At 36.4% G+C, this 12,058-nt stretch overlaps 1 protein-coding gene across 1 annotated transcript in view; it reads right to left on the bottom strand.

The window, feature by feature from the left end:
- GLRA3 (glycine receptor alpha 3) overlaps positions 1-12,058 on the bottom strand; it is a 109,464-nt gene that overhangs the window by 34,161 nt on the left and 63,245 nt on the right. The window contains exon 4 of the mRNA XM_024750514.1: positions 261-398. Within this exon, the coding sequence (XP_024606282.1) occupies positions 261-398 (138 nt within the window). The remainder of the gene's footprint in view (positions 1-260; positions 399-12,058) is intronic.

Raw genomic sequence — 12,058 nt, 5'->3', positions numbered from 1 at the left:
GGCATTTCACAACAAATGAAATTAGTTAAATATAATTGAACACCAAGCATTTCTTTTTTTCCATACAAACCAATTATATAACAAGATGTGATGAGTCAAAGCATCCGTAAGTTTCAAAGACATCCATTCTCTGCTCTATGATTATAAAAAAAATTCAGCTATAAATTGTTAAAATAATTGACTTGGCGCTATAATTAAGAAACATCTGAATATCATAAAACCACAAGTCATAAGTATAATGAAGAACACTCAACTCCTACCTGTGTTGTAATGTTTAGTGCAGTATCGTAAATCTTTCTCTTCTTTCAACAGAAACTGGGGCAAAGTGAGTCCTTCTGCCACTTGCACAGGTGCCTCATCTTGCCATTCAAAAATGAGATCGTTCATTGTGTACCCAACTAGGCAAAACATAGTAAAAATATTTATAGCGAAAAGGGCATTCAAAGGAGTGAAATTTAAAATAATCACTTGTAGTGTTCCCATGGGATGGGAAGACCAAACAGTGTCACCTTAACTCTATTGATTGAGCTATGCATGGCACAATTCCAGTCTACTGAAGTCTCTTCATACAGAATATTTATCAAATAATGTAAGAGAATGTAGTAGGCTAATAATAAGTATGGCATGGCATGTAGGAACCTTAAAGAATAGGCATATACATTCTTTCCTTGGGATGGGCAGCTACTGCATTAACTCAGCAATTCCTTTTGGTTCCACTGCATTAGATCTCTCCTCACCTTTTCTCAAATTATTCAGGACCCTTTCAACAAAAACTGAAATCATCACGGGTTAGGAAATGACCTAAACTATAACATCCATGGAGGGAACGAACCAGAGCTGATACCTTTCTTGGTTTAATCATTAACTATTTCAGTTTATGGCATCTGCTTCTACGTCCCGAGTCCCAAAATGGACAAAAGGGTATCTTAGATAGAAATGTCTGCTGTTCAGGGAAATCAGTAGACAAAGAAAATCCACGTTTGTGGAGGGATAAACTCTTGCACATAGCATGAGTGAATTCTGACTAGAATTCACGAATATATTTTGTAATAAGCCAGCGTCTTTTAGCAAATTAAAATGTCATCTGTCTATAGGAATGGTATCTAAGGAAAGCAGAATTTGATCTTTTTCTTCCCTCTGAGAAGCTGTTGAAAGGTGCACTTGAAGGCCGTTGCAGAGAAGGAGTCAAAGGGAACTTCACCTGTGGGGAAGATTGCAGGTGGTCAGAGTTCACAGCTGCCCCGGAGGTAGGAAGAGAGGAAGCAGCACAGTCTGGCCTCTGAACTAAGGCAAGGGGCCAGGTAAAGGAAGCAGAAGCTCTAGGTGCATGAAGCAAGCGGCAAACAAGGGAAAGTGTCCCAAACAAATTCTCTGGTAGCTAATGTTGTCGACAAGGGGCTGTGTGCATGATTAGAAACAGCTGGCGCGGGGAAGATTAGGCTGAGCAGGGCGAGGTGTCTGGAAGGGAACTGATCACCCTTCTTCCTCCCACAATACCTGGAAGACATCTCCGAAAGAGCTGAATCTGATCCAGCTGTGGTGATAGTGACTGGAGCCAGATGCCCAGCCCACCCTCCTGACCCGTGGGCACACCTCACGACATCCACTCCACTGGCTACGGGGAAGGTGGCTTTAGCAGCGGCAGCATCCGTATGATAGCTCATTATGGAGCAAGCGCTATTTGGTAGAGGTTGTAAAGTCCTCCAGACTGAAGGAGACACGCCTGAATTCTGGTTCCAGGACAGATAAGAAGACCTGCAAGACTGTCCTCTAGACCATTGGACTTAGCACAGCAAGGACTTATGTTTGACTTGTTTATACTGGAATACATTTCATTGAACCCTGCAATTAATGATTTGGTGGCTAATAACAGAAGGCTTTCACTTTTATTTGTAAGTCTTTTGATATATCCATTGTCTATACCATCTTACCTAAAGAGAAAATAGATGCACATTTCTCAAGGATCAAAAGGAAAATAGGCACTGATTCTTATTTACTTCCAGGTAAGACAAGTACCCTATTCTTCCATATGTGCAATCCCTGAAGACAAAAATATGTGAGATATTTCCCAATTTAGACAGATAAATGGAGAAATGAACTGAAACTCTGTTTTGTTTTTATGTTCTAAGTTTTTCTTAGGGTTTTCTGTGAAAACAAAGTAGCTCTCTGAAATTCCCTCAAAGACAAGGCTTAGTTAGTCTCTGATGCAATTTATAGACAGCATACTCAGCTTGCTCTTGTGTCAAATAATCATGCACACTAAGTGATTTAGGCATGGGCATATCCTAATCAAGCTATGCTATTTCCTTAAGGTCCATAAAATATTTAAGTTTGAAACCAGAAGGAAAATAGTGAAATGACAATTTTAGGCGGTAATGCTTTTATTCTAAGTAACTAAGTGGATGTTCAAGGAAATTAACTAAATGGTAATTTTGCCTCAATAAGCCTTCAAACATAACTTTTAAAAAAAATCAGTACTTTTCTACACAGTTCACAGTGTTTTAGCATCCTTATGCTTTTGGTTGGCAGAACTTTATACAATTCTGAGAACTGCCAAGGTGAAGAGACCAGCTAATGAGATTGAGGCTGTGAGCTGAATGGCCTTGTACCATAATGAGTTCCACAACAAGGAATACTTCATTGAGGGAATGAAAGCATTAACCCTACCTTCAGCCAACAATCTCATAGGGTAGCTGCAGGGAAACATGTAAACAAATGACTCAATACAAGCAAACACTTGTTTCTTCAACAAGTATTTGTTCGGCACAGACCATATGTAAGGCATCCTACTGGGTTTCATGGGATGTGAGGTGCTATTACCAGGTAGAAAATAAGTGGCACGGGGGAGGTTCAAAGTGCTATGTGCTTTCGGAAGAGGGATCTATAATAGCCATTTAAGCCTCATTTGAGTTGCACCTTGAAGAAAGGCAAGACCAGCATATAAAGAACGTGAGAGACAGTGAGGCACTCAGGCAAAGGAAACAGTATAATTGGTTGAAAGAAACCACAAACTCCCAAGGTTTATAATAGGAATAGCAATAACTTTATCAAGAGCCAGTTTACATGAAGAAGCATATGGAATAAAAAGATGAATTAATGTAAGATTATGTAAAATTTACACTCCAGGTTGCAAAGTTTGATTTTTTAAAATTCCCTGTGGGCAATGATAAACAATTGAAATCTTTTGAGCAGGGGAGTGACATGACAAAAATTGTGCTTTAGAAACATTACTCTAGTAGAACCTTCTCATGGGATTCACAAAATCCAAACTGCTTTCACATTCATAAGACATTATCTGCCTTTTTTCTTGTGTTGACATTGGTCCAGATGGTGAAAACACAGTAAGTAAAACTTCTAGTGCTTTAGAATAAAAGTGGTGGCTGCAAACTGTGCTAGTCGTTATTGTATTCTTTACTGCCGTATCTTGCAGTATAAACAATGCCATTTTATTTAAGAATGTCCTCAATCCTTGATGAAACAATAACAATTACAATCTTAGTAAATTTTGACCCTTATATAAATGTCCTTTTAATATTCTGTGTATCAGAATGGGAAGTACGGATAAAGCACTTCAGCTGCACGTTGTAACACGATGGTTCTTTCAAGGGAAAGCACTGGTGTGATTGATTTGCAAGTAAACCAGCTGGTTTTGCTCGAAACACCATTTTTACTTGAAAAAAAAAATGACTGGCAAACTGCGGTTATTACAATTAGGTATATGGCCAATCATTTTCTTGAAAATAAAAGAAGTGAGTGAACCTATCGTGTTGAGGGAAACAACTGACAGTATTTGTTGTCAATGGTAGATTTTGAGCTTTCTATTTAACATTAAATTTTGGAAAAATTATTTTCCCAATACTTAAAGATTTTTTGATGAGCTCAGCGGTGATATTAACAGATGTGACTTTTCAATATTGTATAATGTCATGTGTCAATGTTTGGAATATCTGAATAACTCATTAAGCTAATGTTTTCCAAATGATCAAAGCATGATGTTAAAAATCATGCATAGGCAAAAGATCCATTTAACGTTCAAGACACAAACAGATTTTAATTTACAAGAGCATGAAGAGTTCATTGAAAAATATACAGCAAAGTGATTTAGTTATATATTCATTTTTTTTCAGATTATTTTGCTGCACTTTACTATACACCTGAAACTACCACCATGTTGTAAATCAATTATACTTCAACAACAAAAAAAGAAGAGTTCATTGCTATGGTTTCCAATTTCACATTGCAACCAAGATTTAAGAAATTACCACCTTCAGAAACTAAGGGTTTTTCCCCCATATTACAAAATTTCCTTCTTTTTAAAGGCTGAATAGTACCCCACTGTATGTATATATTACATTTTTTGTCCATTCGTCTGTCAATGGACATATAGCTTGTTCCCACATCTTGGCTACTGTGAACAGTGCTACAATGACCACAGTAGTGCTAGTATTTCTTCAAGATCCTCATTTCAATTCTTGTGATAAATACCCAGAAGTAGGATTACTGGATCACACGGTAGTCTTATTTTTAGTTTTTGCGGCACCGTGGATGAAGCTCAAGGATATTGTGCCGAGTGAAATAAGCCAGCCACAGAAAGACACATACGGCATGACTTCACCTGTATGAGGCATCTTAAATTATCAGATTCATAGAATTAAAGAATGGAATGGTGACTGTCAGGGGCTGAGGGATGGGGAAATGAGAATACTCAACAAGCATAAAGTTTTAGTCAAACAAGATGAATAAGTTCTAGAGATCAGCTGTATCGCATCATACCTACACTCAACAATAATGTATTGTACGCCTAAAAATCTGTTAAGAAGGTAGATCTCATGCTAAGTGTTTTGAACACAATAAAATAAATTAAATTTTAACAGGTTTATCTGCATTTTTGAGAAGGTAAAGAAAAAATTTTCATTCTTCCTCAATGGTTCTTCAGGAATATAAGGTAGAGGTAATACTTCAGTAGATCATTTTGTCCAAATTGGAAATTAATTAAATATATAGTTAAGGGAAAATAAGAAGTTAAAGAACTTTTCAAAGTTTCAAGTCTAAGTCACTGACAAGTAGCTATGCCACAGTCTTTGCTTACGTCATGTCAGTACAGTAACCTTCTCTGACCATCTTACAAAATACTTTTCTTCCAATGAGTCTACATTACCCTTTCCTGTTTATTTTTTTCCTTTGAACTACTCTTTACCTGCCATGGGATATAGTCATCAAGTTTTTATTTTGTTTATTTTTTATCTAGCCTCCTGGAATTTAAACTTTATAAAAACAGAGATTATTCTATTTTAGTCACTGACATATTTTTCCAGTACCTAAAATAGTATGTAACATGTACGAGGAGGTTGACTGTTTGAATTAGAAATAGATAAAGGGAAAGGAGGAAGATGGGCTTGTGTGTTTGTATCTGATGGGTTTACTTGGGGGTACACTGAATTTAAGATGCTAGCAGGAGACGCAGGTGTTGCTAACAAGTTTGAACGTTGATTTATATGTTGAAAATTGTTGAAATCACGGACCTATACATTGAAAGTGAGATCAGGATTGTAGTTATAAGTTTGAGAGTCACCTACCTAAGGATGATATTAAAATTATAGACTATCTGAGATTATCAAGGGAGATAATATATAAAGGAAAAAAAAAGCTATAGGAAGGATCAGAGAATTTTCACCTTGAGAAGAGAAAGGTGAAGACAGAAAAGTAACAAACAGGAAGTTCAAGAAGGCACATTTCAGCTAAATAAGTGTAAGTGAGAATGTTCTAAAAGAATTTCACAGTGGAATTGGTAAGATAACAAGTTTCCCTCAAGCAGAGGCTAGGAAATGATCCGTCAGGAATGTTATGAGACCCTTAATCATTGTGTTAGTTAAAACAGATGAACTCCAAAGCCTTTTCCAGCCCTCTGATTTTATGATATCATTGAATATAGCCTTATAAATCTAATTAAAATACACTATAAAAAAAGAATAGGAGGGCTTCCCTGGTTGCGCAGTGGTTGAGAGTCCACCTGCTGATGCAGGGGACACCGGTTCGTGCCCCGGTCCGGGAAGATCCCACATGCCGCGGAGCAGCTGGGCCCGTGAGCCATGGCCGCTGAGCCTGCGTGTCCGGAGCCTGTGCTCCGCAACGGGAGAGGCCACAACCGTGAGAGGCCCGCGTACCACAAAAATAAATAAATAAGAATAGGAAAGGATTAGTTACTGTTAAAGAAATAGACAGACTGATCAAAGGAATCAAAGATAAAGTGTAGAAAGCTATCTAAGCATGTATAAACATTAAAAACTTGTGCCAATTGCATGCGGCACTATAACTGGGGGGAGGGGGTTGTAGAACATCAAGTGGACCATAGCCGTGTGAATATCTGTGGTGCGGGAAAGTAAGACGTAGGTATAATCTTGAGATGCAGAAAAAGCTTCTGGAGCCTGAACTTCTTGAGTGGTACCTCTGGGGCTAGTCGAGAGTGGGCCATAGCAGAACGCAGCCCAATGTTCAGCCTCTGGTAACGACATTGATGTCCATGTGGAGAAGCGGCAGCATGGCCATAATAGCCTCACAGACTTTGGTTCAAGACTCACATAAACCCAGACACTGTTTCCTAACACTATGAAGGAGGGGGCGTCCTGAAGAATTTATGATGTTGGACTTCTCATCAACTTTGGCGAGTGGAGAGCTTGCAATGGATGTATGCAGAATTTTTTAAAACGTGTATGATTTTGTGCATGCAAATATCTTAGAAAATACACTCCTGATATATATTTAAATAATGAATCATAGTTTGAAGCACCAAAAAATGGGTTCAATAGATATGCAATTAATATGCTGTGGAAGTTTGCAATATTTGAAAGAATTGTAATTTTTCCTTGAGATCTTTTCCAGCCCTCTGAAAAAAAGCCCTCATGCAAATTCCCAATTTCTCTGGCATTAGATAAGAAAATAGTTTTTTAAAAGCTCTAATTAAACACAAGAAATGGTAGGGGGCTTGTGTAAGATATCAGGAGATATAAATTTATAATCTTTTAAAAAATTCTTGTTATGTCATTAGAGAATTTCATATTAAAACAACAAGAAACCAACACACCTATTAGAATGACCAAAATCTAGAATACTGACAACACCAAATACTGACGAGAGGATGTGGACTAACAAGAATTCACTGCTGGTGAGAATGAAAAATGGTACAGCCACTTCAGAAGACAGTTCGGTGGATCCTTATAAAACTAAACATACTCTTACCATATGATCTAGCAATCAAATGAGTTGAAAACCAAATGAGTCGAACATATGTCTACACAAAAACCTGCACATAGAAATTTATAGCAACTTTGTACATGCCAAAACTTAGAAGCTACCAAGATATTCTTCAGCAGGTAAGTGGATAAGTAAACTGCAGTACATCCAGATGATGGAATAGTATTCAGCACTAAAAAGAAATGAGCTATCAAGCCATGAGAAAACATGGAGGAACCTTAAATGCATCTTACTAAATGGAAGAAGTCAATCAATCTGAAAAGGCTACAACTCCATGACATTCTAGAAAGAGCAAAACTATGGAGGCAGGAAAATGATCAGTGGTAACCAGGGATCTGGGGGAGGAAGAAGTGAATAGGCAGAGCACAGAGGATATTTAGGGCAGTGAAACTATTCTGTACAATACTACAATGGAATACATGTCATTACATATTTGTCAAAACTCAGAGAATGCACACCATCAAGAGTGAACCCTAATGTAGGTCCACGGATTATAATAAACGCACCACTCTGGTGTGGGGTGTTGACACTAGCAGAGGATGTGCATGTGCGGGGTGGGTAGGGAAGTGTAAGGGAAATTGTCAATTTCTGATCAATTTTGTTGTGAACCTTAAACTGCTCTAAAAACTCTATTTTAAAAAAATCTCATCTATAAAAATATTCAAATATTACCAACAAGAAAAAATTTTATTACCGAAATGTTGCCCTGGAATTAATTTAACTAGTTCATTAATTTAATAAATAATTGTTGAGTCCCTACCCTATATAAGTACCTAGGTAAACGGCTGGAACTGCCCAGTTCCAGTCAAGATGCTCGTAGAACAGTGGCAACTGACAATAAAACAGATAAACTAACAGATTGTGAAGAGTCTGACAGAGAATAAGCAGAGTTCTATGTGAGTGCAGAAAGGGGTCTAAACTAAGCTGGAGTACAGGAGCAGAAGGAGAATCAGATAAAGTCTTCCAGAGGAAAGACTGTAACAATTATTCAGGTGTAGCAGTGTTAAATTAAATATTTATTATTCTCAGATGTGAAAACTAGAGGGGTATTTGTTTTCAATCATTTACAACTGTTTGTATCTTAATATGATGCCTCCGTCCCATCTGATTGGGGTAGACTTAAAGATGACTCAGGGACTTCCCTGGTGGCGCAGTGGTTAAGAATCCGCCTGCTAATGCAGGGGACACGGGTTTGAGACCTGGTCCGAGAAGATCCCACATGCCGCAGGGCAACTAAGCCTGTGTGCCACAACTACTGAGCCTGAGTGCTAGACCCCAGGAGCCACAACTACTGAGCCCGCATGCCACAACTACTGAAGTCCACGTGCCTAGAGCCCGTGCTCCGTAACAACAGAAGCCACCACAATGAGAAGCCCGCGCACCACAACGAAGAGTAGCCTGTGCACAGCAACGAACAAAAGCAGCCAAAATAAATAAATAAAATAAATTTATTTTTTAAAAACGATGACTCAGTTGTTTTTTGAGAGCTTAGTGTCTTAAGAGAAAAAATATTCAATCTTCCAGGATTTCCCTTTTTCTTCCTTTCTCTTAGTAAAGGAGTCAATTGGTTATAAGAATTCTAACCATACATCTTCGTTTGCCAAAACAGCCCTAGATTACCTTTTTTTTCCTCCCCTATGTCCTCTCTGACTTATCAGTTGTTCTAGAGTCTTCATTTTTAGATTAGGTATCATTATTAATCATTGTTTGAAAATACATCATTATTGGTTTGGTATATCTTCAATTTTACTTCTAGATTCTCCCATAGTATAATAGAGTATGAAATATTAGGTTAAACCTGTAAAACAGCCCGCTTCAGCAATGGTCCCTCTATCTTTATCAGACCCCTTCAGTAACTAATATTTCAAGGGCAGCTAACTCCTGATCGCAGTAGTGGCAGTACTTTTCACCTTTGTTACCCCCTCTGGGCACTTGGTATACAAACCTGGGACATGTGTGAAGTGTCAAAGTGCCTAAGTGTCACAGAAAATTATGTTAGTTGTAACTGAAAGCTGAGTACTGCTTAGTACTACTGGCTTAGTACTGCTAAGGATCATATAGGAAGTAACCCGAATGCTTTAAAACCTACAAACATTTATTTTATTATTTGGCAACACTCATATTTTGTAATAAACTCTCCTAGCTGCAATGGCTAAAAGAATTCAATATTTACTGAAAAAGCAAGCACCAAATTTCCATTTCACACAAAAAGTTGATGGTGAAGGTGCAACTTGAACAAAATGTTGTTCATATTTAACATTCACGAAAGGGGCTACAAGGATAGCACTGTCCACATAAAAGCCACAAGACACAAATGAGCTGAAAACATATCAGCATCTATTTCAAAAGATACAGTCATTTTTGGAATACTGCCCAAAGATGATCATTTGATAAGTGTGTTTGCAGGGGGAGCATTTACGTATCACTCTATGAAAACTGAATTTTTATTTAGATCGAATGATTATTTTTCTGAATTAATTTCACTCTTTTTTGACTTCAGGTTTTCTTGGAAAAGCGTATAACAGGAAATTTGCAAGCAATTAAATGATGGCAGTTTTGTTTCAGTATCATTTCCTGCTTCAAAGAGAAAATTGGTTAAAATGATTTTAAATGAGTTTGATTTTTAAATCTAATTCTTTTGGAATTACATGTGTTGAGGATGAAGTATGTGATGTCACTGTAAATTCTATTGTAAAGTCTGTTAAATTCATTTTAAAAGTTCAGCGTTGAAAATAAATGTCACTTGTTTGTGATGGATCTGAATAAAATATTTGTTGGAACTCATCACCATGTTAAAAATTATGTTCTTACTAAATTGAAAAATCTATGGAGATGCAGTATTCTTGAAATTAGTAACGATGCATATATGATTTATTTTACATCCATAAGCTCTGCTCCATTCCATCAATTGAAGAGAAGTGATAGTTGTTAAATTTTACATTTTTATAGGAACGTCGAGTTAAGTGAACTATAATTCTGTGTGACAAAGCGATGTTGAATTAAAAATTATATTTCATCATGGCATAACATGTTTCTCTATTTACTGCTTGCCATCAGATAATTTTTTTTTTAATTTGAGCATTTGAAAGTACTTTAGAAATGAACTTATTAAAAAAAATGAACTTATATATTCTGCAATGGTATTGAACTCTCAGTAAATAGGTTCTCTAAATTTCGGTTGCATTTGTTCAAAATCAGTTGGAAATATTTAATCAAATTATGTTATGAATGGAGCACTAAAATTTTAGATTCTGAAACTTTTTATCAGATAGGAATTATAAATATGATGTTTCTAAACAGGTACACATTGAGATTAATCCCTACAATAGTAAGGGAGAACACTGAAGTCTCAAATGCTGTACAATATTTATTTATTATTTATTTAATAAATGTGCTTTGGAATATATTAACTTATGAGAAAATTATATTGATGGACTGCTTGTTTTTAATTGGATAACTTATATTGAAATTCAATGGAATTCAGAAGGCCTATTTTCCAGCGTGTGAATTAGGTGAAGAATTTTAAAAGATTCCTAAATAAAAGCAACTAATTTGACTGAGTTTTGTTCTATAAAAACATTTTTTGATAAAAGGTACTCAAGACAAAGACAGAGACAATATCTGTAAAAATATATGGGCTGAACTAGTTCTACTTCAATACAAAGAAAAGTAAAATTAAGCTCTAAAATTATCAAGTACTTTAGCTATCTCAACTGCATACAGATTATTTTCTTAATAAAACCATTATAGTCTATATAGCAAGATCTACTAATGGTGTCAACAATTTCAAATTTAGTACCAAAACTGCAGCTTTAAAGATGATTCCAAATTAGTTTAGTTTGATTTAGGATGGATTATATTTAAAAACCTAGAACGATACTCATCCACTAATATAAAAATCATGTCAGTTAATAAATATATATTACAAAGATATAAAAATTTAAATACATGTGGTGCCCTTCATTTATTCTCCTAAGTGGCCCCATTTTGATGATAAATTATATGGTCACCCCTGTCATCAGGTATACTTTATACCAGGAGGAAATCGTAAAAGTAATACTTATTTAAAGAGAAAATGTGGGCTGAGCATACATTTAAGTTCAAAACAAGTTTGAGATTTATTAGTAAATTATAGATTCACATTTAGTTCTAAAAGTGAACTGGAATCATATTTGGTCACATATAATCACATATATACATAATCACACACACACACATACACACGAGTAAAGGAAAAAGGGTCATGAGACAAACTCCAAAAGGGTTAATACACGTGAGGACAGTTGTGAGTCAAGGTTAAATCATGTCCCTCTTTGTTTTTCTATTGTTCAAATTTTCTAGTACAAATTTGCTGATTTTGAACACATCATTCAAATGTATTCCATTATCATCTTTAAAAAATTTCATCTTCGGTCATTTTTTAAAAATAGGTTAAAAGACTACAGAAGAAAGTCAGAAAGAGAAAAACAGAACAAATACCATATGCTAACATATATATGGAATCTAAAAAAAAAAGAAACGGTTCTGACGAAACTAGGGGCAGGACAGAACAAAGATGCAGATGTAGAGAATGGACTTGAGGACATGGGGAGAGGGAAGGGTAAGCTGGGACGAAGTGAGAGAGTGGCACGGACATATATACACTACGAAATGTAAAATCGATAGCTAGTGGGAAGCAGCCGCATAGCACAGGGAGATCAGCTCGGTGCTTTGTGACAACCTAGAGGGGTGGGATAGGGAGGGTGGGAGGGACATGCAAGAGGGAGGGGATATGGGGATATATACATACATATAGCTGATTCACTTT

The sequence above is a fragment of the Neophocaena asiaeorientalis genome, unplaced genomic scaffold (genome assembly GCF_003031525.2).
Source record: "Neophocaena asiaeorientalis asiaeorientalis breed wild unplaced genomic scaffold, Neophocaena_asiaeorientalis_V1.1 scaffold180, whole genome shotgun sequence".
In the NCBI taxonomy this organism is placed as follows: domain Eukaryota; kingdom Metazoa; phylum Chordata; class Mammalia; order Artiodactyla; family Phocoenidae; genus Neophocaena; species Neophocaena asiaeorientalis.
Note: the sequence above shows the minus strand (reverse complement) of the source record. Positions and strands in the feature narration are given on the sequence as shown.